This window comes from Hemibagrus wyckioides, linkage group LG10 (genome assembly GCF_019097595.1).
Source record: "Hemibagrus wyckioides isolate EC202008001 linkage group LG10, SWU_Hwy_1.0, whole genome shotgun sequence".
NCBI classification, from domain to species: domain Eukaryota; kingdom Metazoa; phylum Chordata; class Actinopteri; order Siluriformes; family Bagridae; genus Hemibagrus; species Hemibagrus wyckioides.
In genome coordinates, this window is record NC_080719.1 from 1,131,487 (window position 1) to 1,158,028 (window position 26,542).

Consider the following 26,542-nt stretch of genomic DNA (forward strand, 5'->3'; position numbering starts at 1 on the left):
TTGTCTGATTTTTTTCTAAAAGCTTCTGTTTTATTTCCTTTTTGAAATGATTTTATTTTTTTAAACTCAGATGTCAGACTTTTTTGCATTGCTTCCTCCACTAGATGAAGGTGATGTAATAGGCTGTTTCATGCTGGAGCACTGTTTACGTCATTATCGCATTCACGTCATTATCGCTATTTTATTTTTCAATCATTTTACAGATGCAGGACTATAATCTATAATAATTACATTATTATTATAGAGATAAATGGCGCTTCTCACCGGAGATGATGCGGATTGGTTATTTGTCACACGGAAGAAACTCCAGAGCAGGAGGTGTGTGTGTGCGTGCGCGTGCGTGCATGTGTGTGTGTGTGTGTGTGTGTGTGTTTTCTCAGTGCTCGGTTTTGTCGGAACATTACGGTAAAGTGAGGAGCCGCTGTGTGAGCTCGCGCAGCTCGGGGCTTCAGTCCAGTCCAGTGTGTGTTCCTGACATCTAATCTGTGTGTGTGTATGTGTGTGTGTGTGTGTGTGTGTGTGTATGTGTGTGTGTTTATTCCCCCTGCGCGGTGTGAGGATTACTGAAGCTGTCTGAAACACACCTTTACACCTGAGCTGCTGCTGCGTTACATCGCTTTTCCTTCTGTCTCGGATCGACTCCGTGTCTCTGCTGCTGCTTTTAACGGAGCGTCACCTCGGCGCATCTCCACACCTTCATCATCATCATCATCACCACCATCACCGTCTTTTTCAAGGTAAGCAAGAGAAAATCAAATCCCTCTCTCTCTCGCGCGCGCGCGTGTGTGTTATAGCCTAACGCATACGCAGGTTATAACCTCCTCATTCAGCGCTGACGCGTTTCCACGCATGAACACGACCTGCTGCTCTGCTCTTCAGCCACAACGGTGTGTTTTCTGCTCGACGTCATCAAACCAGGACCAGGTAGCTTTTTAAACCCTCTGACAGGTAGGCTAGCTGTGCACACCTGACCGCGTGCAGGCGCACGAGGAAGCTTATCTTGCGTATTTTGCTTATTTATTCTTTTAAAATAATAATAAGAAGAAGAAGAAAAAAAGAGAGCTAGGACAAATATAAAGCTGCCTGTCGGACACGTCATAACGACGCATGACGTAATGATGCCACCTTGTAAAGCAGTAAATAATAATAAACATTTTATTCTTCTAACAGTTTTTATTATTATTATTTTATTTTTTACATATTTAATGATTTATGATTTCAGGAAACATTTCTCTGGATGATTTAATGACTTCCTGTCTTTCTGTTAGTTATGAAGATGTTTATGTTCTCACGTTTCTGAGATTAAAAGAGGAACACACATTATTTCTCTTAAATCCAGAGCGTAACACACTTATATTCAGATATCTTGACTCACTTTGTCATGTGCTAAATATAAAATCATGAATATTGTTTAAACTATTGTATGCAAATGATCGCACACTGAATGACTTCCTGCCTCATTTGCATATCACACTGCATGTCATTGAACCAGAAATCTGCCCTGAGGAGTAAAAGGTAAAACAGAAGTGTATGAGGGTGTGGTGGTAGCAGGCTTCAGCGTCACTTCGACCTTTTTCATCCCAACTATCCTGAGCTCCGTGTCTCTGACGTGAAAAGATCTCTCGGCGTCTAATAAACGACAGGATGAGAAACGATCTGCTTTTATCTGTCTGTAAACAGCTTCTTAAAGTGGCTAATAAACACGGCTAATGGTTTTCCTTTGTCACTTACTATACAACAAAACCTTCTGTGATATAACAATAACACACACACACACACACGAAACGGTGGAAGAAGAAGTAAACGTCAGGGTCCAGTTCCTCTGAGAGACACAGAGAGCGTTAAATGAAAGGGTTTGCACTTATTTATCATATGTTTTGTCTCTTTGTTTCATCAAACTGCACATCTTAGCAGGATTTTTTTGTGCAGCTCTTGATGTCCAGGGTGAAGAGCACTGAAGGAAAAAAGAAAAACAACAACAAAGAACAACAAAACCCAAAATTTGTGAATCCTCCATCATTCGCTTTTCCTCTCACTCACAAGTCTCACTCCTTTCCTTCGTCTTTCTGGTCCATTCAGTCAGACAACTCATCCTCTGTCTTGCCATCTGTGTGATGGATTCTCTCTCTCTCTCTCTCTCTCTCTCTCTCTCTCTTTATAATTGAGGGCAAAAACACACATCTGGTTGCTAGGAGGAATAAAGGGAACAAATGAACAAACAATGTTGCATCCATTCAGTGAAAAAAGGAGTAAATGTGCAGCATGTGTGTGTGTGTATATGTGTGTGTGTATGTGTGTGTGGTGTTGGATACACACACGCCTGGCTGAGGGAATAATTGAGCCTGGGCTGAAGCACGTCGTCAGCATGGGGAGGAGGATGAATGCAGGTTAGTGACAGCTTTTAGACATGCTCGCTCGTGCAGCACTCCAGGAGAGACGTGCGAGACTGGAGGCATGCACAGGAAGTGTGCTTAATAAGAGTGAGACAGGGAGAGAGTGAGATAGATGAATGAAGCTAGACGAATTATTCAGCAAAATAATCCTGTATTATTTCCTGCAATTATGCCTCTGGCTGCATTGTCTTTATTTCTCCAGTCTGTCCTGCTTTGATTCATAGGTATGAAATGATTAACTGTGTGTGTGTGTCTGTGTATGTGTGGGGGGGGGCCAAATCTAGGGTGGTATGGGAGCTGCTTAGCTGGCTCATTCTGAGAAAGATACATAAGAAAGACAAAAGAGAGAGAGAGAGAAACAGAGGCTGAGAGAGAGAGAGAGAGAGAGAGAGAGAGAGAGAGAGAGAGATGAACAGTCTGTAATTAGCACCCGTGACTGAATGCTACATTCCACCTCCGTAAATTACAGACTGGTTTGACGATATGGCGTCTAGCAAACCTGAGTGAGTTTATCCAGAGCTCTGTCTGTCTGTCTGTCTGTCTGTCTCTTATTACTCTTTCAGTGTTTCTGTTTTTCTCTGACTATTCATATATTTGTTTTTTGTATCTCTCTCTCTTATCTCTCTTTTTCATTCTCTCTCTCTCTCTCTCTCTCTCTCTCTCTCTCTCTCTATCATTTTATTTCCCCAAAACAAACCCAACAGGAATGGTTGTGTTGGACTGGTCTGTGTGTCTGACCCTTGACCTTTGCCTCATGTCCATCATTTGCTTCTGTTTTGACCACATGAATGTAACAGGGCAATAACTTCGACCCTGCAGGTCACATGACCATCCTGACATCATCACTTTGACATTACTAGCCTTTTTTTCACTGCATTGTTTACTTTTTGATTTTTATTAAAGACCACAACGTGTCTCCAAACCTGACGAGTTCACATCAGTCTCCTGCTCAAGACCTGCATTGATTTGTTTTAGTTCCAGTTCCTCAAGACTCTCTCTCTCTCTCTCTCTCTCTCTCTCTCTCACACACACACACACACACACACACACACACACACTGATATAACACATCCAGCCCCCTTACTGCTTGTCAGCTCTGTGTGGAAGGTGTGTGCTGTTGTATTGACTGAAACCAACTGATTTTGATGAAATTGTGTGTGTGTGTGTGTGTGTGTATCACAGTGCACAGGGCTAACTAGGGTACATTATTTGCTCCAGTGTGTCCTCACATCTTGTGAGCCGGTTTCACTCTTCCAGGGAAGTTTATCAGGAAGTGTACTGGGAAATTTTTCAGGGAATGATTTGGGAAGTGAGGAAGTATTCCAGGAAGTCTATCAGTGTATTAGGTAGTTTATCAAAAAAGGGTCTGCAGACGTTTACTGGAAAGTTTATAGAGCAGTATATCAAGAATTATATTAGAAAATTTTTCAGAAGTGAGATGTCTTGGAAAATATGTGTCAGAAATTTTTACCAGGATTTTTTTTTCCAGAAATCTGTGGGGAAAAGCATCAGGAAATGTATCAGAAGTGAAACCAAGCTGAATGGGAATAATATCTCGGTGTTTCTGTGTTTTAATTCTGAAATAGTTTCAGTTTGAGACGTTCTGCTCACAGACCATCTGCTGTGTGTTTGTGGACTTTTCCTTCAAACCACCAGAGAACACGAGGCACTGAAAGCCAGGATATAACGGTTCCGAGCACACCGAGAGGTGGCTGAGTCCACGTGTGGAATTATACAGAAAACAAATAGATAAAAACAGTGCGTGACATGGCGAAGACGGACAACGGCTGCAGTGCTGATTTATTCAGCTAAGGAAAAACGAGAAGGATTAGAAGGAAGTAGCCGGGCGTGTGATTGATGTTCCTTCGAGCGTGTTCATGCTGCTGCATCCAGAACCAAAGGAAGTAGCAGAACCACAAATCAGAACCTGGGACCATGTGATATTTGGGTCACTGAATCTCCTCCACAGGAACATTGTTGTGTTTGAGTCTTGAGTCTTGCTCCACAGAAAGAATCTCATCAGCTAATGTTAGTGCATAGATTTCCATTTAACATGATGACCGTTGGGTTTAAACGTTTCTCTGATCGCGGCCATTTCCTTTATGAGTTTTTCCTTTATGAGTTTTGCAGTTGTCATTTCTGTGGTCAGCGCTGCTTTATTTATTGCACACAAATAACCAGAAAATGCATGATGTTTCCCATTTGGAGGATGCTGTGTAGTGGACGCTGTGTGGTGGACGCTGTGTGGTGGATGCTGTGTAGTGGACAGCAAACCTGCAACCTGTCTAGTTATGATACTGATGTTTTGTTTGCTGAGTGAGTGAGAAATAAACGACTGTGGGTTGTGCAACAGAAGGATGTGATGTGGTGTGGTGTGGTGTGATGTGGTGTGGTGTGGTCTGGTGTGGTCTGGTGTGGTGTGATGTGGTGTGGTGTGATGTGGTCTGGTGTGATGTGGTGTGGTGTGATGTGTGGTGTGGTGTGTGGTGTGGTGTGTGGTATGGTGTGGTGGTGTGGTGTGTGGTGGTGTGTGGTGTGGTGTGTGGTGTGGGGTGTGGTGGTGTGGTGTGCTATGTGGTGTGGTGTGGTCTGTGGTGTGGTGTGTGGTGGTGTGTGGTGGTGTGGTGGTGTGTGGTGTGTGGTGTGGTGTGTAGTGGTGTGGTGTGTGGTGTGGTGTGGTATGTGATGTGGTCTGGTGTGGTGTGGTGTGATGTGGTGTGGTGTGGTGTGGTGTGATGTGGTGTGGTGTGGTGTGGTCTGGTGTGGTGTGATGTGGTGTGGTGTGATGTGGTCTGGTGTGGTGTGGTGTGGTCTGGTGTAGTGTGATGTGGTGTGGTGTGATGTGGTGTGGTCTGGTGTGGTGTGATGTGGTGTGATGTGGTGTGGTGTGGTGTGGTCTGGTGTGGTGTGATGTGGTGTGGTGTGATGTGGTCTGGTGTGGTGTGGTGTGGTCTGGTGTAGTGTGATGTGGTGTGGTGTGATGTGGTGTGGTGTGGTCTGGTGTGGTGTGGTCTGGTGTGATGTGGTGTGGTGTGATGTGGTGTGGTCTGGTGTAGTGTGATGTGGTGTGGTGTGATGTGGTCTGGTGTGTGATGTGGTGTGGTGTGGTGTGTGATGTGGTGTGGTGTGGTGTGTGATGTGGTGTGGTGTGTGGTGGTGTGTGGTGTGTGGTGTGGTGTGTGGTGGTGTGGTGTGGTGGTGTGGTGTGCTGGTGTGGTGTGTGGTGTTGTGGTGTGGTGTGCTATGTGGTGTGGTCTGTGGTGTGGTGTGTGGTGTGGTGTGGTGTGTGGTGGTGTGGTGTGGTGTGTGGTGGTGTGGTGTGTAGTGGTGTGGGGTGTGGTGTGGTGGGATGTGGTCTGGTGTGGTGTGATGTGGTGTGGTGTGATGTGGTGTGGTGTGGTGTGGTGTGATGTGGTGTGGTGTGATGTAGTGTGGTGTGGTGTAGTGTGGTGTGATGTGGTCTGGTGTGGTGGTGTGTGGTGTGGTGTGGTGGTGTGGTGTGTGGTGGTGTGTGGTGGTGTGGTGTGTGGTGTGGTGGTGTGGGGTGGTGTGTGGTGGTGTGTGGTGGTGTGGTCTGGTGTGGTGTGGGGTGTGGTGTGGGGGTGTGGTGTGTGGTGTGGTGGGTGTGGTGTGTGGGGTGTGGGGTGTGGTGTGGTGGTGTGGTGTGGTGTGTGGTGTGGTGTGTGGTGTGGTGGTGTGGGGTGTGGGGTGGTGTGGTGTGTGGTGTGGGGTGTGGTGTGTGGTGGTGTGGGGTGTGGTGTGGTGTGTGGTGTGGTGTGTGGTGGTGTGCTGGTGTGGTGTGCTGGTGTGGTGTGGGGTGTGGTGTGTGGTGTGGTGTGTGGTGGTGTGGTGTGTGGTGTGGTGTGGTGTGGGGTGTGGTGTGGTGTGTGGTGGTGTGGTGTGTGGTGGTGTGGTGTGTGGTGGTGTGGTGTGTGTGGTGTGGTGGTGTGTGGTGGTGTGTGGTGTGGTGGTGTGGTGTGTGGTGGTGTGGTGTGGTGTGTGGTGTGGTGGTGTGGTGTGTGGTGTGGTGTGCTATGTGGTGTGGTCTGTGGTGTGTGGTGTGGTGGTGTGGTGTGCTATGTGGTGTGGTGTGGTCTGTGGTGTGTGGTGTGGTGTGGTGTGTGGTGTGGTGTGTAGTGTGTGGTGTGGTCTGTGGTGTGTGGTGTGGTGTGTGGTGTGGTGTGTGGTGGTGTGGTGTGTGGTGTGTGTGGTGTGGGGTGTGTGTGGTGTGGTGGTGTGGTGTGTGGTGGTGTGGGGTGTGGGGTGGTGTGGTGTGGTGTGTGGTGGTGTGGTGTGCTGGTGTGGTGGTGTGGGTGTGTGGTGTGGTGGTGTGTGGTGTGGTGTGTGGTGTGGTGTGGTGTGTGGTGTGGTGTGGTGTGTGGTGTGGTGTGGTGGTGTGTGGTTGTGTGGTGTGGTGTGGTGTGTGGTGTGGTGTGTGGTGTGGTGTGGTGTGTGGTGTGGTGGTGTGGTGTGTGGTGTGGTGTGCTATGTGGTGTGGTGGTGTGGTGTGGTGTGCTGGTGTGGTGTGGTGGTGTGGTGTGTGGTGTGGTGTGCTATGTGGTGTGGTGTGGTCTGTGGTGTGGTGTGTGGTGTGGTCTGTGGTGTGGTGTGTGGTGTGGTGTGTGGTGTGGTGTGTGGTGTGGTGTGTGGTGTGGTCTGTGGTGTGGTCTGTGGTGTGGTGTGGGGTGTGTGGTGGTGTGGTGTTGTGGTGGTGTGGTGTGTGGTGGTGGGGTGTGGTGTGTGTGGTGGTGTGGTGTGGTGTGTGTGGTGTGTGGTGGTGTGGTGTGGTGTGGTGTGGTGGTGTGGTGTGGTGTGTGGTGTGGTGTGTGTGGTGGTGTGGTGTGTGGTGTGGTGTGGTGTGTGGTGGTGTGGTGTGTGGTGTGGTGTGTGGTGTGTGTGGTGGTGTGTGGTGTGTGGTTGTGTGGTGTGTGGTGTGGGGTGTGGTGTGGTGTGTGGTGTGGTGTGGGGTGTGGTGTGGTGTGTGGTGTGGTGTGTGTGGTGTGTGGTGTGTGTGGTGTGGTGTGTGTGGTGTGCTGTGTGGTGTGTGTGGTGTGGTGTGTGTGGTGTGCTGTGTGGTGTGTGTGTGGTGTGTGTGTGTGTGTGTGTGTGGTGGTGTGTGGTGTGGTGTGGTGTGTGGGGTGTGGTGTGTGGGGTGTGGTGTGGTGTGGTGTGGTGTGTGGTGTGGGGTGTGGGGTGTGGGGTGTGGGGTGTGGTGTGGTGTGTGGTGTGGTGTCGTGGTGTGTGGTGTGGTGGTGTGTGGTGTGGTGGTGTGTGGTGTGGTGTGGTGGTGTGTGGGGTGTGGTGTGGTGTGGTGTGTGGTGTGGTGTGTGGTGTGGTGGTGTGTGGTGTGGTGGTGTGGTGGTGTGTGGTGTGGTGGTGTGTGGTGTGGTGTGTGGTGTGGTGTGTGGGGTGTGGTGGTGTGTGGTGTGGTGTGGTGTGTGGTGTGGTGGTGTGTGGTGTGGTGTGTGGTGTGGTGGTGTGTGGTGTGTGGTGTGGTGTGGGGTGTGGTGGTGTGTGGTGTGGTGTGTGGTGTGGTGTGTGGGGTGTGGTGGGGTGTGGTGGTGTGTGGTGTGGTGTGTGTGGTGTGGTGTGTGGTGTGTGGTGGTGTGTGTGGTGGTGTGTGGTGGTGTGGTGTGTGTGGTGTGTGTGGTGGTGTGTGGTGTGGGGTGTGGTGGTGTGTGGGGTGTGGTGTGGTGTGTGGGGTGTGGTGGTGTGTGGGGTGTGGTGTGGTGTGGGGTGTGGTGTGGTGTGGTGGTGTGTGGTGTGGTGTGTGGTGTGGTGGTGTGTGGTGTGGTGTGTGGTGTGGTGTGTGGTGTGGAGGTCACTCTGGTTATTTAGCTTATAAAGATTATAAAGCTGATTATTTTCCTGCTCAAGTGTTTTATTTCTCATATTAATGCAGCAATGTTTTTAAGAACATTAAATCATATTTTTATCTGCTTATAGTTACGTTTAATTCTGTGGAACATCACAGAACCATGTTCTTGTAACGTCTGGAACCCCCGCCCTATGCGGGGCTGGACCCCAGACGCCCGTGGTGTGTGTGCGCACGCCGGCAAACGGTGTAATGAGACCCATGCGCAGGATTCAGCGAAGCACTGCTTTTATTACATTTAAGACGCGACACAGGGAAACAAACGTAACACTAGACATGGCGTGGTTAACTAAACAAAACTAAACTAAACTAAACCTAGACCTTAGCGTGGACATAGAACCTAGCAAACAAAACCCCAACAGAAACCACAGTACAGATAACAATCATGGACAAGGACACAAACACAAGGATCCCTATTTATAGGAGTAGACATTAGGGCTAATGGGATACAGGTGACACAATCAGGATAGGAACAATAGGAAGGGCGTAACAAAAGACACACAAAGAAGCAGGCTTCCAAGGTTCACCTGCCAGCGCCCTCTCTGGGCCTGGCAGGGAACTGTCCAGCTGTTCCTGACAGTTCTCTCCTGTTGTGTCTTCCGTTACAGCAGCTCTAAACAGTCTTTCCCTCAGCAGTCTCTCTTTATTCTCTCTCTCTATCAGCTCTAAACAGTCTTTCCCTCAGCAGTCTCTCTTTATTCTCTCTCTCTATCAGCTCTAAACAGTCTTTCCCTCAGCAGTCTCTCTTTATTCTCTCTCTCTATCAGCTCTAAACAGTCTTTCCCTCAGCAGTCTCTCTTTATTCTCTCTCTCTATCAGCTCTAAACAGTCTTTCCCTTAGCAGTCTCTCTTTATTCTCTCTCTCTATCAGCTCTAAACAGTCTTTCCCTCAGCAGTCTCTCTTTATTCTCTCTCTCTATCAGCTCTAAACAGTCTTTCCCTCAGCAGTCTCTCTTTATTCTCTCTCTCTATCAGCTCTAAACAGTCTTTCCCTCAGCAGTCTCTCTCTATTCTCTCTCTCTATCAGCTCTAAACAGTCTTTCCCTCAGCAGTCTCTCTTTATTCTCTCTCTCTATCAGCTCTAAACAGTCTTTCCCTCAGCAGTCTCTCTTTATTCTCTCTCTCTATCAGCTCTAAACAGTCTTTCCCTCAGCAGTCTCTCTTTATTCTCTCTCTCTATCAGCTCTAAACAGTCTTTCCCTCAGCAGTCTCTCTTTATTCTCTCTCTCTATCAGCTCTAAACAGTCTTTCCCTCAGCAGTCTCTCTTTATTCTCTCTCTCTATCAGCTCTAAACAGTCTTTCCCTCAGCAGTCTCTCTTTATTCTCTCTCTCTATCAGCTCTAAACAGTCTTTCCCTAGTCAAGGGCCCAAAAGTGGCAGCTTGAACCCCCAATCTTCCGGTCAATGACCCAGAGCCTTAAATGAATTTATATGAATAAATATGAATTTATACTTATTCCTTTTTTTGTGGAATGAATTTGAATACTGTGAATTTATACTTCTTTTTTATGAATTTATACTTCTTTTTTTTGCGGAATGAGAGAGTTTTTTTAACAGTATTGAAGAGGGATAGAAAGCTTTTGTGTTATTAGTTTGAAAGTTTTCCCAGAGAGCGTGTGTATTATTCTGTTATAATCCTCGCATTTAGCTTGGATAAGCACCGCCACCGCTCTGTGAGCGTAATAACCCTGTGAGTACAGCAGGATATTGAAAAACTCACTTCACTTCTCCGGAATTTTTTCAAAGCACGTTCCAGTTGGAGGATGACGCTCCTGAAGCGCTCCGTCGGAATCACGAGTGGAAATGGTTTTGGAGTCATATGTACAGCATGTTGCGGTTCTCTTCTTCTTAAAAGCTCTGTAAGAGGAGGCCTCTCGCATTCTAACTTTTATTTCCTCTCAGAGGGAATCTCCCGAGAGCCCAGCGCAGTTAGCAGAGATCAGATATCATCCATAATTTATGCCGGAGATAGAGAGTGCCTTGCGGTTTGTTTGTGTCTCTAACTTTCTCTCTATTACAAATGAACCCACTTACCCACCGTATTGACACGGAGCATCAAACTCGTCCCCTGGCACGGATATCTGTCTCAAACTAATCTGTGTGATAAATGTGAGAATGTCAACTTAAATTATTTTAAACTGGGGTACAGACAGAGAACCTTCAGTCCTTCAGTTCTGCCCCGGTGAACACGAGCACGTTCTCTATGACAGCCACACGCCTATCTGACAATCATTCACATCCACACGTCTCCTACGGCCCATGATGCTTTGTGTGAACTTAAAACTAGTCATTCATTCATATCGAGATCAGAGCTGAGCTTGTGAAGGAAATCAGCACACATGTCCCTTCCTGAAACATTTATACCAGGACATGGTGATGGAGGTTTCTCCCCTGGTGTTATTGCCATGATCAAGGTGCTTTATTGTAATATTGGGAGTGTACTGGAAATCAACGGTGGTTTAAGTGCTCCTTTTTCTATAAAACCTGGAATAAGGCAAAGCTTTGCAATGTCTTGAATGCTGTACTCTCTGGCAGTTGAACCCATGCTATGCCAAATAAGAAAGCAGGTGTTAAGCTAGCTAAAGGTTTTTTTTTTACCCGTACGCCAGCTGATGCAGATGACATCATGGTGGAAAGAGATGGAATCGGTGATGTACAAAAGCTTAGGAACATTGTAGATTGCTTTGGAAAAATTTCTTCATCAAAAGTAAACTGGCCAAAAAGCACTGCATAGTTGGTAGACAGATGGGACGGGGGAGAACTGAGTTTACCTGGAGGTCTTAAATGGTCTAAAGTATCTAGGAGCTCCCTTTCGAGGGAATTCGACGCTGTGTCATGGCTGACACTGTGGGAATGCTTCGATGTGGAAGTTGTGTCTGAAGCTCTGTGTGAAATCACGCCGAGTTATCGGCTCGGGTAGGTCATGTGACGAAGCAGAGAGCGCCAGCAAGACCATAAAAGGACATCTAAGTCACATTACTCCAGCTTCTTTGTCTTCAGGAAGTGCTCTGTGTATGTTTGTGTCAATTGTTTGTCCTGTCTGTCTAGACAGGGTGATAGATATTTTGCCCCTAGTATGCTAGAGAAAAACATAAATACTTCTGAAGCATTACAAATTCTTAAGTGTGTATTTTCATCTGAGCTTCATATTAACCTCCACTGTGGAGTGGAACATGACAAAGACGTTCAGTCATCAACATGGACACAATAAAAACAGGAGAAATAAGTTTTCTGGCTGTAAAAGGTGTTAATAGAGGAGTTGGGAGGATGATAGTGTCTGAAGTGCTCAGAGGTTTAGCAGCACCTTCACAGTGATGAAGAGGCTTGTGTGTTATTTACGCTGTCGTGAAATGACTTTGTGTAGATTAGAGCTGGTGTACCGCAGGGTCTGGGCCTGTGTGTGTGTGTGTGTGGAGCTTCTGGAAATTCAACTTTCACTGAACTTCAGCGTCTTTTGGAAGACGATGGAAACTGAACACTCGCTCACTCGAGCAGTCAGCTTTAGCTTTAGGGGTGTGTGTGTGTGTGTACATATCTCCACCTTCTTTTATCTGCTGTAATCTGATGTAGCAGTCAGGAGACAAAGTGTCACGTCTTGATGATGGCTTGTTTGTTTGTGAGTGTGTCTGTGTGTGTGTGTGTGTGTGTGGTTGCGTGTGATTATGGCTGCTGAGTTATCTGAGGTGGATAGCAGTTTGTAGACGTGATGTCTCGTGTGATGTAATCATTTCTGAAAATTCATTGTTCCTCTTTAAGACCTTAAAGTTCTATGTACAGTAGAACCCTACAGCTGTGTACAGTAGAAAGTTTTTCTAGTAGAACCATTTTAGAAACCTAGAACCCTGAAGAACCCTTTAGAAAGTCATTTTTCCAAAAGTGTACTAAGTATAAAGAAGTGAAATGTTGAAGATCTGACAGGTTCCTCAGGGGTTCACTGGATAATTGAGGGTTCTCTGTATCCAGGAAAGGCCTCAGGGAGGAGAACCAGGTCACAGGCTCTGGAAGAGATTTTTTTTTCTGCTGCTTTTTGATGTTAGAGATTTGGATCAGGAACATCTTTATCTTCATCAGCAGCATGGATGAACACCAGCATGAGGGCATGAGGGCAGGTGAAGGACAGGACAGAACAGGAGCTCCAGTGTGCCCTCTCTGAGCTTTTACTACAACATGTACATGTCCCTACGTCGTTACCATGACAACCGGTGAGGATATGGCAGGAAATGTGACTACACTTAGAACTAAAGGATCCTGACACTGATCAGGATTCTCCTCTGGACCGGAACCAGACTGGGGTTTACTTTATTTACATACTTGTGTGTGTGTGTGTGTGTGTGTGTGTGTGTGTGTATGAGGGTATTTAGACTCCTCTCTCCTGCTCTTTGATGATGTCACTGGATTCTTTCTCTGATAAAGGAAGAGCAAGGCGATTCAGCTGAAGGTAAAAAATAAATAATGGAACTGAAGAGGAAGCTCGACACTGGACTTCCTCATACTCCTTCAGCTACAGTTACGTCTCACAGACACATGCAAATAAATTCTGTAAAGCAAAAAATAATAAAATGAGACTTTTTTACATTAAACAAAATCTTCTATAAGGAGCAGTAAACGATAATAAACAGAACAGAGTCAGTATTCAGTGTGAAAGGCTGAAACACAGCAGATTAAATAGAAGCTCATAGGACACAGGTTGGTGGCATGATCATGTGACCTGCAGGGGCTGATGGGTAATGTAGTCCTGCATCTTCACAGCTGTTTAAAAATGCATGTGCAGGCTCAGGTTTTTCAGAGGAAACGTTTGTCCTGTTCTTCAGAAGTGAGACTGCGTGCCACACTCGTGTCCGGTTTTCACAGATCCCTGACCGGCAGCATGCTTTTAATGAACTGGACAATTAACCAAACAAAGTAATGAGAATCATGACACATCATGAACACAGTGAAGCAGCAGGTCCTGAAGGATTTGAGTAATCCACCACAAATGGACATTATAAACCTGTCTAGCATCTTTCTTTCTTTCTTTCTTTCTTTCTTTCTTTCTTTCTTTCTTTCTTCTTTCATGTCTTTTGTTCTTCCTTCCTTCCTTCTTTCTTTCTCTCTCCCTCACTCTCTTTGTTATTTCTCTCTCTCTCTCTCTCTCTCTCTCTCTCTCTCGTGTGTATATTCCCGGTGTTCAGGTCATGTGATGGAGGTCTTGCTGCTCCTCAGGGTTTTCTCTGTGTGTGCTGTATTGAGTGGTTTATTGATGTGAACGTTTCGGAGCTCAGATGCAGCCCAACATTGAGCAGTGTAATTTATGGAGAACAGGCCGCGCTCAGATCGAGACTGGATGTGTTCTGGGTAACTGAGCATTCGATCAGATGTCACACTGCTTCTCCAAGCTGAGATTAAACTCATTTTTCGCTCATTATTTCCAGTTATATTTCTAGTTCACGTGTAGAGGCAGAACAAAGAGACACAGTGACCTCACACCGTCATCTCTGAACCTGCTTTTGTGTTGCCCTTTTTTAAAATATATATATATACACACACACAAAAAAATTGATTATTAAAAGCTCTGTAGATCCTGCTGCAGTTTGTAATCTCTGTTCTGTCGGAAAAATAATTCCATCTTGTTTTTGTTTTTTTCTTGAAGTTGAACTTTTTCAGGAACATTTTCTCTTTACTGTTTTACTGTTTACTCATTTTGGCGTGTTTGTGATTAAATGAAGCCGTAATCGTGTCGAATTGCTCCTTCAGAGAAGGAACTACTTTTTCCGAGGGAGGTTTCGTGAGTCTGATATCACCACGAAACCTTTTAAAAACAACTTTTTATTAACTTATTTATTTTAAATGTTGGATAAATGTCCATGAGATCTTCTTCTGAGCAGATTTTCCCTGACGTCGGTGGTGTTGTCTGTGTGTAACGGCTGCAGCTTTGTGCAGATTTGTGTGTTTTATAGTCCGATGATGTAAATAGCAGAGATGAACATCTGCCCTTAGACTTCTACTGTTTTCTCAGTGCAGTGAAATGAGTCCAAATTCTCATCAGTGATAATCACGGAGATTAGAGTGAAAAATGCTGGAGTATTCCTTTAATGAATGAATACGTAGAAGTAATGGACACAGATGGGAAACCCAGAGAGAGAGAGAAAGAGAGAGAGAGAGAGATAGAGAGAGAGCTATCCTGGGATAATTGTTGTCATTACCGCTTTTCTCCATTTGATCACCTCCATCTATTTCCTTGTGTGCTCAATTCTTTGATGGCTTTTCTCTGGTTTTCTTCTTGGCTCTGTGCTCTTGCGTGCCAGCTGCCAGTTGCCCCAAGTGTGCCAGCCAGCTGTCAGTCCCGGGGTGGCAGAGAGGGGAAATCTGAGAGGAAGCCTCTTCCTGTGGCTAATGCGTGTCATATAATACCTCTCAGACTCTCGAGGAACGGCTTGGTTTTCCCCCGGAACCCATAAAATGGAGGATGTTTAGGAACAGTGAAGGGCAAATGGGCCGAGTATGGATGAGAGAGAGCAGGAAAAAAAGGAGGAGAGAGGATCAGGCTGGAACATGGTGAAAAATCATTCTTATCTGTTCTTAGAAACTAAGAATACTTAGTTCTTCACAGAACTCTTAAAGAACATTCAACAAACCCTTTAAAAAAAGAGTGCATGTATAAACTCGGTAAGCATGAGGTAAAAAAACAAAAATCAAAACCATAATTTTCTTGTTAATATCCGAAACACGTTAACTGTCTTGTTATTTTTTAGGGGGTCTTCAAGAGTTCTTCAAGGTTCGTTGGATAATTAAGCATTTGTAACCTCAGCCAATTTAACCGTCATCTAAAGTGAATTAGAGTGAAGACCTTCAGAGGAATGCGAGTCCTAGCAGCTTTACACACAGTTTAATAATCCAGAGAACCCCTGAAGAACCCGTTTTTTTTTCTAACAGTGTGTGTATTAACGGGGTAAGAGGGCAGTACAAACTAATTATCGCTCAGGATTTCTTCTTAATATCTCGTGTACTTGAAGGGTTTGCTGCCTCCAAATGGATTTCTGAAGTTTTTCCTTTCTGATGTGGAAACACTCTGCTTGGAATCTTTAAGGGTTCTTCTAGAGGATCAACTGAAGAACATTTAAGGCTTCCACAGAGGTTCAAGAATAAACTTCACATGGTGGAATAGATGCTTCACTGAAGGGGAAAGGACGCAGAACGTGTGGGAAATGTAGTTGCTTCTGTAGCTGAAACTTTATTTTTAAAAATAAATTTCAGGAGTTTCAAATTATAGCGTGAAGTTACCCAAAAAATTAGCCGTCTTGTAGAACATATGCTGTTGTTTTTTCTCTCTGCCTCCTAGAATTTACTTGTTAACAACATCAATATAAGAGTAAAGTAATGAAAGTGAGCTTTGTCACTCAGCAGCTCAGCCTTTGTCCCCATTCTTGATCAATGCTCTTTCACTTTCATCTCTCTGGAGAGAATACAAGTGAGAAGGCTCATTAAATCGACCTGAAGCTGATGATCATCCATCAGCTGTGACTCAAACGCTGGTCTTTCCCTCCTGCATCTTCTCTTCAGTCTGTCATTCTGTCAGTGTCACTCTGTTAGAGAATCTGTCATTTTGTCACTCTATCCCACTGTCATTCTGTCACACTGTCATTGTGTCACTCTGTCATCCTGCCACTCTGTCACTGTCATCCTGTCACATTGTCATTCTGTCACTCGGTCACCCTGTCAGTGTCATTGTGTCACTCCAACACACTGTCATTCTGTCATTGTATCACACTGGCACTCTATCACAGTCACACTGTCACTCTGTTACTCTGCCTCTATTATTCTGCTATTCTGTCACTTTGTCACCCTGTCATTCTTTTATTCTGTCACTGTTATTCATTTCACTCTGTCATCCTGTCATTCTGTCACTGTCATCCTGTCATTCTATCACTGTCATCCTGTCATTGTATCATTCTGTCACTGTCATCCTGTCATTGTATCATTCTGTCAGTGTCATCCTGTCATTCTATCACTGTCATCCTGTCATTGTATCATTCTGTCACTGTCATCCTGTCATTATATCATTCTGTCACTGTCATCCTGTCACTCTATCACTGTCATCCTGTCACTCTATCACTGTCATCCTGTCATTGTATCATTCTGTCACTATCATCCTGTCACTCTATCACTGTCATTCTGTCATCCTGTTACTCTGTCACTGTCATTTTGTCTTTGTGTCACTCTGTCACTGTGACTTTCATTCTGTCATGATGTCACTCTGTCAGTTGTTTTCTGTTTTCTGCATTTCTGATAATGTATGTATTATGTTGCAGTGCTTTTTCCTTCGCTCATACATACACATTAGAGGGACGACTGCAGAAAAGCGTAACGTCAGCACACTGAAATCAACATGGAGATTTTATTAGTGAGGTTTGGAGGCGTTTTGCATACATTAGATTTATTACATATATTAAATTATTAAAGGCATCTTCTGCGTCCTGATGCTGCTCTAGTCCTGAGCTCGGTGCGCTCCTGTGTGAGCGTATTTACTCAGTTAACAGATATTCTTTAATTAACACAATAATGCGGGATTATTTTAGCACCACTGTGGAAGTCTTCAGGGAAATTACTTGTTTTAATAATGCTTATGCTGCATTCTGGGTTCTGATTGGTCAAAAGGTGTTGATTAATAGTCTGTAACAGCAGCTTGCGCAGCAGTCTCTAAAGCTGTAACTTTGTTTTCTGACATTTTCATGACCGAGGAGTTTACACTTCTTACTTCAGTACTTACTGTTTTCAGTAACATGAAGAACAAGCTGTGTGGATCTTCCCAGTGTTCATTGTAACTCTAAATGGATAGAAATGCTGTGTCATACTTTAATAAATAAACTCACTATAATGGTGAGCTAAAAAGCTGTGATGTAAGAGGAATGAAAGACTCTTATAGGACTGCTCTTATAGGAAACTAATCAATAGTAACTCAGTATTTCACTGTAACACACTCGGACACAGTGTTTATTACTTTCTTGTCAGACTTATTTTGTTACACAGATCTGGCAACCCTAGTCATAGATTCTAAACATTTTTAAAAAATAAGACGTTTTAAAAAGTTGCTTATGGGAAGTTAGTTAAGTATTCTTTAATTCGCAGAGACGTTCCTTTATAACAGGAAGGTTTCTAGATTGTAGTGAGTGTGTTTTTAGTGTAAAATCAATCAACCTGAGCTCTTCAGGTAACTGTTTAGCCGTCAAAATATTGATGCCTGAAAAGCTGTTATTAAATTTTATTAATAATCATTAACATGGAAAGGAGGTTTCGGTCCAAGATTATACGGATATACACCATAACAGCCATAACACTATGACCACCTGCCTAATATCGTGTTGGTCCCCCTTTTGCTGCCAAAACAGCCCTGACCCGTCCTGCACTGTGTATTCTGACCCCTTTCTATCAGAACCAGCATTAACTTCTTCAGCAGTTTGATCAACAGTAGCTCGTCTGTTGAATCGGATCACACGGTCCAGCCTTCTCTCCCCACGTGCATCAATGAGACTTGACCGCCCATGACCCTGTCTCCGGTTCACCACTGTTCCTTCCTTGGACCACTTTTGATAGACACTGACCACTGCAGACCGGGAACACCCCACAAGAGCTGCAGTTTTGGAGATGCTCTGATCCAGTGGTCTAGCCAACAGAATTTTGTCCCTTTTGGTCAAACTCACTCAAATCCTTACACTTGTCCATTTTTCCTGCTTCTAACATCAACTTTGAGGACAAAATGTTGACTTGCTGCCTAATATATCCCACCCACTAACAGGTGCCATGATGAGGAGATACTCAGTCTTATTCACTTCACTGGTCACTGCTCAGAGAGTTATACCTGATCTGTGTATAAAAATCAGTAATTTGTGATATTTCACTGCATGTCATACTGTGTATGTATATGTATGTGACAAATAGAATTTGAATTTGATATTTAGGAAACATTCACAACCTTTTCAGAGAAAGTAATGACCAGCTTTATGCTAGCTTCAGTCAGGTATTACATTTTTTTCCCTTTCATTCTGTGCAGAAAGACCAGGTCAGGAGATCATGTATGCTGCTGGAAGCCATGTTCTTCAAGACAGCACCAGATGAAATGACGAGGATGTCGTGATCTCTCTCTGTGTGAAAATAAAGCAAAACGATTCAATTACATCATCTACATTTCATTAAAAAAGAAACTGAAAATGTAAATGTGTTAAATAAACCCAGGAGAGTCTGAAAGATCGGCTGTTTTCTCAAACAGAAATCAATACGGTTTTGGCTCGGTTTAATTTCAGGGTTTTGCGACATGACCCGCTACGTCCTAATCTTAGCTCTGGGGACCTGCTGCAGTTCCCATGGTAACGCTGCACTTTTTAAAATCTCCATCTCCTTGATTTTGTTTAAAAAAAAAAAAGCTTAGTTTGTATTTAGGCCTAAAATAATCTGCAGATGATAGAAGTCTGTTGTGAAGTTCCTGGTGGAACCTTTATTTATATCAGTTTACTTTGTTGGAGTTTACTGGTTTCATTCTGTGTGAACATGAAAGTGATAAGATTCTTTCCTCATCATCACTTAGTTAGCTAAAATGGATGTAGATGTGGCTGGATAGAAGAAGAAGAAGAAGAAGAAGAAGAAGGAATAAACGCTAATATATGTGAGTTGAGGTGATCATTTTGAATGAAAACTCCACTGTTCCTTGAAATAATGAACAAACCGAAGGACCCAGTTTGTGGTGTTTTTTGTTTCTCTGTCGAGTCTCGGCGACGAGGCAGCACAGGCCTGTCATCAGTCTGGCAGTTAGCAGAGACAGCTCCTGTCTGCGCTCTGCTCTCAGCTCTCGGTCAATAGCAGTACTTAAGAGTGAAAACAGATGTTCCAGGCTTGTTCCTGCTTGAATCTCCTCCTCAGGAGTGCAGCCTGCATCTTAACAAGCTGTTAGAGATGTTCACTTACAGGGCTAGGATTTTTTTTTTTATTGATTCGCTTTGTGGTCATACTGAAGATGAGCTGAACTGGTGTCCACGTTCTACACAACTGGGAGGAATGAAAGAAATCCTGTTTCATGGAGATTCTGAGAACCAAAAAAAATCAACCAAGTTGGAAGAAAAAACCTGGAAACTCACCAGAGATTAGGAAAATGGTCTCCTAATGATTTCCTTCACATAATGTGGATTAGCTGAATGGTCCACTAGAACCCAATTAGTAGAACCTTCTTTCATGGGGTTGATGACCAGCAGGACAGTGAAGTTATATTTATCTGTTAAAATCCAGTACACTTGTGTTACAGAGCATCAGAAACACATTAAATCTCAATAGAAATGAAGAGAAATCTTAATGGTGTTCATTTGATTTGATTAGCTGTGTGTGTGTGTGTGTGTGTGAAAGATCAGCACTGATTCTCAATATGGTGGAATTTATGAGCATTGTGTTGGGAGTAGATGCTAATTGTATTTACATCGTAGTTTCAGTCATAAAGAGAAGTTAGCATCAAATCTGAGGGAAATGGTGATGTTCCTGGCGGTTCAGTCATCTCCACTGAGTCTTTACTCTGTTTATATAAACGATCTAAAGGCTGAACTGCTGAATAAAAATCTCAAAGGTACAAATTAGATGAATGTACATGTCTTAGCTGACACGTTTATATATGTATTACAGAAGGTCCAGGATGGACGGAATAAAACCCTGCTTAGCCTAACTAATCTAACTTAACTAAACACACACCAAAAACAGATTTACATTTAAAGAATGATTATATGAAGTGACAGGACACTGTTTACACTGGCTATAATGTTAGCATGAACTATCTGAACAGCACTAGCAGGATAGCTAACATAGGTAATCATGTATTAGTATTTCAGTTCACTTTGTTTAGCTAGGTAGGCCACGATGGCTGAATTAGCAGCTGATGTTAGTTGTTACTTCTGCTGGACAAAGGCTGACGTTAAATAACAATAAACACAATGTTTAGCATCTCCTACAGTCACTTCATCAAGCCATTATTTCAGCAAGCCTCTTAAAACTAGCAGATGTTAGCATACATCAATATCTTGGTATGACACATTAGCGCATTTAAGCTATATTTATTGATTACAAAACCCGTGACTGATATTTTGTATGGAACAGAGGTGTGTTTTGGTGTATAGCTTGTATGCTAATTGTTTCTAATTCAGTTTAATGTGAACTAATGAGCTGCGAGCTGTTATTAATGCTAATCGACTCCACTAAGCTTTAGCGTTAGCTCACAGTCTCCATCTTGGCTTAACTTTCTCAGCACTTTGGATTGTGTTGCTGTGCTTCACTTGATCATGCCATGTGTGTGTTTTGTGAGTGATAACGGCAGTAAACACCTGCACTTTACTGATCCTGTGTGTGTGTGTGTGTGTGTTATCGTCCTCCTCTCTTCAGCAAGCACCTTTTTAAAGCTAACAGTGCTGAGAACAATTAACCCGCCTCAGTCCTGGCTAATGAGCTGCTTTTTAAACTTTAATGCGAGCGTTCCGCTGCGGTCAGCACGACCCCACTGCTCTCCTGCTCGTCCAGTGGAAACATTCTGCGCAGGATGACGTTCAGCAAAACGATGATGATCTCATTATTCAGTATCAGGGATTTTATTTAAAAACATTTTATTAGGACAGAAGACAGTTAGAGGATTGTTTAAAGGGCAACTTTAGTGAAATGATGCAGTCAACGATGTCAAGATGTGAAACTTTACACTTTAATCGAGTCTTAATCTCGTTTATGAGTCCGGATCAAAGTCACAACTCAGTTCAATTCAATTTACTTGTGTAGCACTTTTAACAATGGACATTGTCTCAAAGCAATAACCAGGAGCTAGGGGGTGGGGTTTATTTGATTGACAGCTCTGCTTGTTTATCTGTCACAAACACTGTCACGTTCACAAAAAAAACTCCCCATCACTGCCTCTGGAGCCGAAAAGAACCAGAAGAACTGCAGGATGCTGATTTTACAAGCATAAGAACTTTATATTGTTGAAAATGTTTGAGATTATATAATCAATAAAATCAATCAGTTTATCAGACTCACAATTAACTCCATATAAAAGACAGCTGTGCATTTTAAACTGAAACAACTTCACTATTAATATAAACGTGAGGTTTATCAGTTTACTGCTGTGCAGCCGAAGACGTTTTACTGGATTTATGGATTAATTCATTTGCGTAAACACAGAGTTTTTTTTACTGAACGTAGCAGAAGACCACCACATCAGATCACAGCGTTTTTCACTTTTATATTGTTTGTGATCACTGGTGCAGATGGTGACATACAGCAGAGCGACAGAAATGTGCAACAGAGTGTGTTTTGGACGAATGAACACATTTATTAGGGGGCGTGGCTAGATGTGGTGTTGGGATATCCAGTCAGATCAGCTCTTCTCCTTTGTGTCATGTAGCAGTAGATGCTAAGTGTATTTACAGTGTCGTTTCAGTAATACAGAGAAGTTAGCATCAAATCTGAGGGAAATGTTGATGTTCCTGGCGGTTCTGTCCTACTTCCACTTCCACTATTGATTGATATTTTGGACTGTAGTAAAGTGTCATTTTCATATCACTGCAGAAAACCGAGTGAAAATATCTTGAATATAAATTAAGTTTTAGATTCTCAGCCTGCTCTCGAACAAGTTTTTACGCAAAATACTGACTGCTGATTAATGAGGACATTTTTCCTGTGTGTGTATCGAAGTATTCTGGATGGAGTAAGAGGCCCAGTTCGCTTCATTTAACCCCGTCACAGTAATGGGTCGAGCCGAATTCCTGTAAGCTATAAAAGCCGAGGCTAGTAGTCAGATGAGTGAAGTCACATGGTGCGCTCTGAAACACAGCATCTGGCGAGTCGATAAATAATCTATGGTAATGTTGCGTGCCTGCACAGCTCGGGCCACCTCCATTCTCCATTGACCCAGCATCAATAATACATGTCCTGCTTTTTTCCCCTCTGCAGAGATCATGCTGGAGTGACGAGAGACTCGGAAGCTCGGCTGAACTGACGGCTTCGTCTGAGAGTCGGAGAGAGCGAGAAGCGAGTGAAGAAGGGGCCAAACAAGAAGAAGAAGAAGTGAGAGACGGGAAGGAGGTGTTTGGTCGTATCAGAAAAGGCTGGATGCCAGCATCCATCAGCTGCCAGGTGCCTCAGACATGGCCTCCAACTTCAACGACATCGTCAAGCAGGGCTACGTCCGGATGCGGAGCAGGAAGCTGGGGGTGAGTGCGCAGGAAATGCAGAACTGACAAATCGGCATCTGATTGATTTTTTTTTTCCCACCATTTTTCAGACATTTTCTTTGTGACCATCTGGAAGTGAAGTTGTTCAGGAATGTGGTAAAGTGGGAAGGAAGACTTTAGTGTAAATGTTTGAAGGTTCGGTGATGTTCTGTTCTCTGTGCTGAAGTAAAGTGTGGATTCATTAAACAATATCGTGATGTTTTATAAATAAAATTATTATCAGGTAAGAGACATTTCACACACAATATAGACAAATCATTCGTTTAGTTTGTGAACAGAAACAGATCCATCACCACGATTTGTTCCTTCCAGTTCTGATGAAATGATCTTCCTTCCTTCTTCCTGTTCTCCTTCATCTGACGGGCTTTCATCATAATTTTAAGTAACTTTCATGAGGAAGGTACGCTGTCCCACGTCTGCTGATGATGTCAGTAACTCTGCTGTAGGAACTCTTTCTGTTGTACACGTCGAACAAAGCAGATCGACAAAAATAGGCAACCAAGTGTGTTTTGGATGAATGGCTGTATTAGTAGGGGGCGTGGCTAGACGTGTTGTTGGGATAACCAATCAGATCCTGACCTCTGTGCAGTGTGGTGAAGTGTCGTTTTTCAGAACGACATAAACTGCAGGAAAATGACAGCGAGTAAAATTTATCTTGAATTAAAGTCAGATTTTCAAACAATTCCCAGTTTACAATTTCAGTAAAGTTTAGGATTTTAGTGTTTAACCAGTTCTGCTGTATGTCTCCAACAAAGACACGTGAAGTGAGATGTCCTGCTCTGGTTACATTAAATATAAACACACCTGGAACATCGCTCGTCTAATCAGATTAAAGGACCGGAAATAACAGCAGCTCTGAGAGCAGCGCTTATTCTCATCAAATACCTTATTGTTTCTATAGCATCAACCTGTTCACTGTAACATCCACTAACTGTTTCTTATTGGTAATCTTTAAGGTGTGTGTGTGTGTGTGTGTGTGCACAGGTGTGTTTGTGTTTGTGTGCATGTGTGAGTGAGAGAGAGAGAGTGTGTATAAACTTGAAGTTGCTCACACACACTCTCAAACACACACTCTCAAACACACACTCTCAAACACACACTCTCAAACACACTCTCAAACACACACACACACTCAAACACACTCTCTCAAACACACACTCTCAAACACACTCTCAAACACACACACACACTCAAACACACTCTCTCAAACACACACTCTCAAAAACACTCTCAAAGACACACACACACTCAAACACACTCTCTCAAACACACTCTCTCAAACACACTCTCTCAAACACACACTCTCAAACACACTCTCTCAAACACACTCTCTCAAACACACACTCTCAAACACACTCTCAAACACACACTCTCAAACACACTCTCTCAAACACACTCTCTCAAACACACTCTCTCAAACACACTCAAACACACACTCTCAAACACACTCTCTCAAACACACTCAAACACACACTCTCAAACACACTCAAACACACTCTCTCAAACACACTCTCTCAAACACACTCTCTCAAACACACTCTCAAACACACACTCTCAAACACACACACTCAAACACACACTCTCAAACACACTCAAACACACTCTCTCAAACACACTCTCTCAAACACACTCTCAAACACACACTCTCAAACACACTCTCTCAAACACACTCAAACACACACTCTCAAACACACTCTCTCAAACACACTCAAACACACACTCTCAAACACACTCAAACACACACTCTCTCAAACACACTCAAACACACACTCTCAAACACACTCTCTCAAACACACTCTCTCAAACACACTCTCAAACACACACTCTCAAACACACACACTCAAACACACACTCTCAAACACACTCAAACACACTCTCTCAAACACACTCTCTCAAACACACTCTCAAACACACACTCTCAAACACACTCTCTCAAACACACTCTCTCAAACACACTCAAACACACACTCTCAAACACACTCAAACACACTCTCTCAAACACACTCTCTCAAACACACTCTCTCAAACACACTCTCTCAAACACACTCTCTCAAACACACTCTCAAACACACACTCTCAAACACACACTCTCAAACACACTCAAACACACTCAAACACACTCTCTCAAACACACTCTCTCAACACCCCACACACTCCCAAACACACACTCTCAAACACACAACACTCACAAACACACACCTCACAAACACACTCTCACACAACACACTCTCAAACACACACTCCTCAAACACACACCTCTCAAACACACTCTCTCAAACACACACTCTCAAACACACTCTCAAACACACACTCTCAAACACACTCTCTCAAACACTCTCTCAAACACACACTCTCAAACACACTCTCTCAAACACACTCTCTCAAACACACTCTCTCAAACACAAACTCTCAAACACACTCTCTCAAACACAAACTCTCAAACACACACTCTCTCAAACACACTCTCTCAAACACACTCTCTCAAACACACACTCTCTCAAACACACTCTCTCAAACACACACTCTCAAACACACTCTCTCAAACACACTCTCTCAAATACACTCTCTCAAACACACACTCTCAAACACACTCTCAAACACACTCTCTCAAACACACACTCTCAAACACACACTCTCAAACACACACTCTCAAACACACACTCTCATACACACACTCTCAAACACACACTCTCAAACACACACTCTCTCAAACACACACTCTCAAACACACTCTCTCAAACACACTCTCAAACACACACTCTCAAACACACTCTCTCAAACACAAACTCTCAAACACACTCTCAAACACACACTCTCAAACACACTCTCTCAAACACAAACTCTCAAACACACTCTCTCAAACACACACTCTCAAACACACACTCTCAAACACACTCTCTCAAACACAAACTCTCAAACACACACTCTCTCAAACACACTCTCTCAAACACAAACTCTCAAACACACACTCTCTCGAACACACTCTCTCAAACACACTCTCTCAAACACACTCTCTCAAACACAAACTCTCAAACACACTCTCTCAAACACACTCTCTCAAACACAAACTCTCAAACACACACTCTCTCAAACACACACTCTCAAACACACTCTCTCAAACACAAACTCTCAAACACACACTCTCTCAAACACACTCTCTCAAACACACTCTCTCAAACACACACTCTCAAACACACTCTCTCAAACACACTCTCTCAAACACACACTCTCTCAAACACACTCTCTCAAACACAAACTCTCAAACACACACTCTCTCAAACACAAACTCTCAAACACACACTCTCTCAAACACACTCTCTCAAACACACTCTCTCAAACACACTCTCTCAAACACAAACTCTCAAACACACACTCTCTCAAACACACTCTCTCAAACACAAACTCTCAAACACACACTCTCTCAAACACACTCTCTCAAACACACACTCTCAAACACACACTCTCTCAAACACACACTCTCTCAAACACACTCTCAAACACACACTCTCTCAAACACACTCTCAAACACACACTCTCTCAAACACACACTCTCAAACACACTCTCTCAAACACACACACTCTCAAACACACTCTCTCAAACACACACACTCTCAAACACACACTCTCAAACACACTCTCTCAAACACACTCTCTCAAACACACACACTCTCACACACACACTGTCTCAAACACACACACTCTCAAACACACTCTCTCAAACACACACTCTCTCAAACACACACTCTCAAACACACTCTCTCAAACACACACTCTCAAACACACTCTCTCAAACACACACTCTCACACCACACTCTCTCAAACACACACTCACACACACTCTCTCAAACACACACTCTCAAACACACACACTCTCAAACACACACTCTCAAACACACACACTCTCAAACACACACTCTCTCAAACACACACACTCTCAAACACACACACTCTCAAACACACACACACTCTCAAACACACACACACTCTCAAACACACACACACTCTCAAACACACCCTCACTACACACTCTCACTACACAAACTCTCAAACA

At 43.7% G+C, this 26,542-nt stretch overlaps 1 protein-coding gene across 1 annotated transcript in view; it reads left to right on the plus strand.

The window, feature by feature from the left end:
- The first annotated feature begins 399 nt into the window (after positions 1-399).
- Positions 400-26,542, plus strand: part of dok4 (docking protein 4) — a 63,957-nt gene continuing 37,814 nt past the window's right edge. Inside the window, exons 1-2 of the mRNA XM_058401590.1 lie at positions 400-737; positions 22,211-22,470. Of these exons, the coding sequence (XP_058257573.1) occupies positions 22,405-22,470 (66 nt within the window). The 5' untranslated portion in view covers positions 400-737; positions 22,211-22,404. The remainder of the gene's footprint in view (positions 738-22,210; positions 22,471-26,542) is intronic.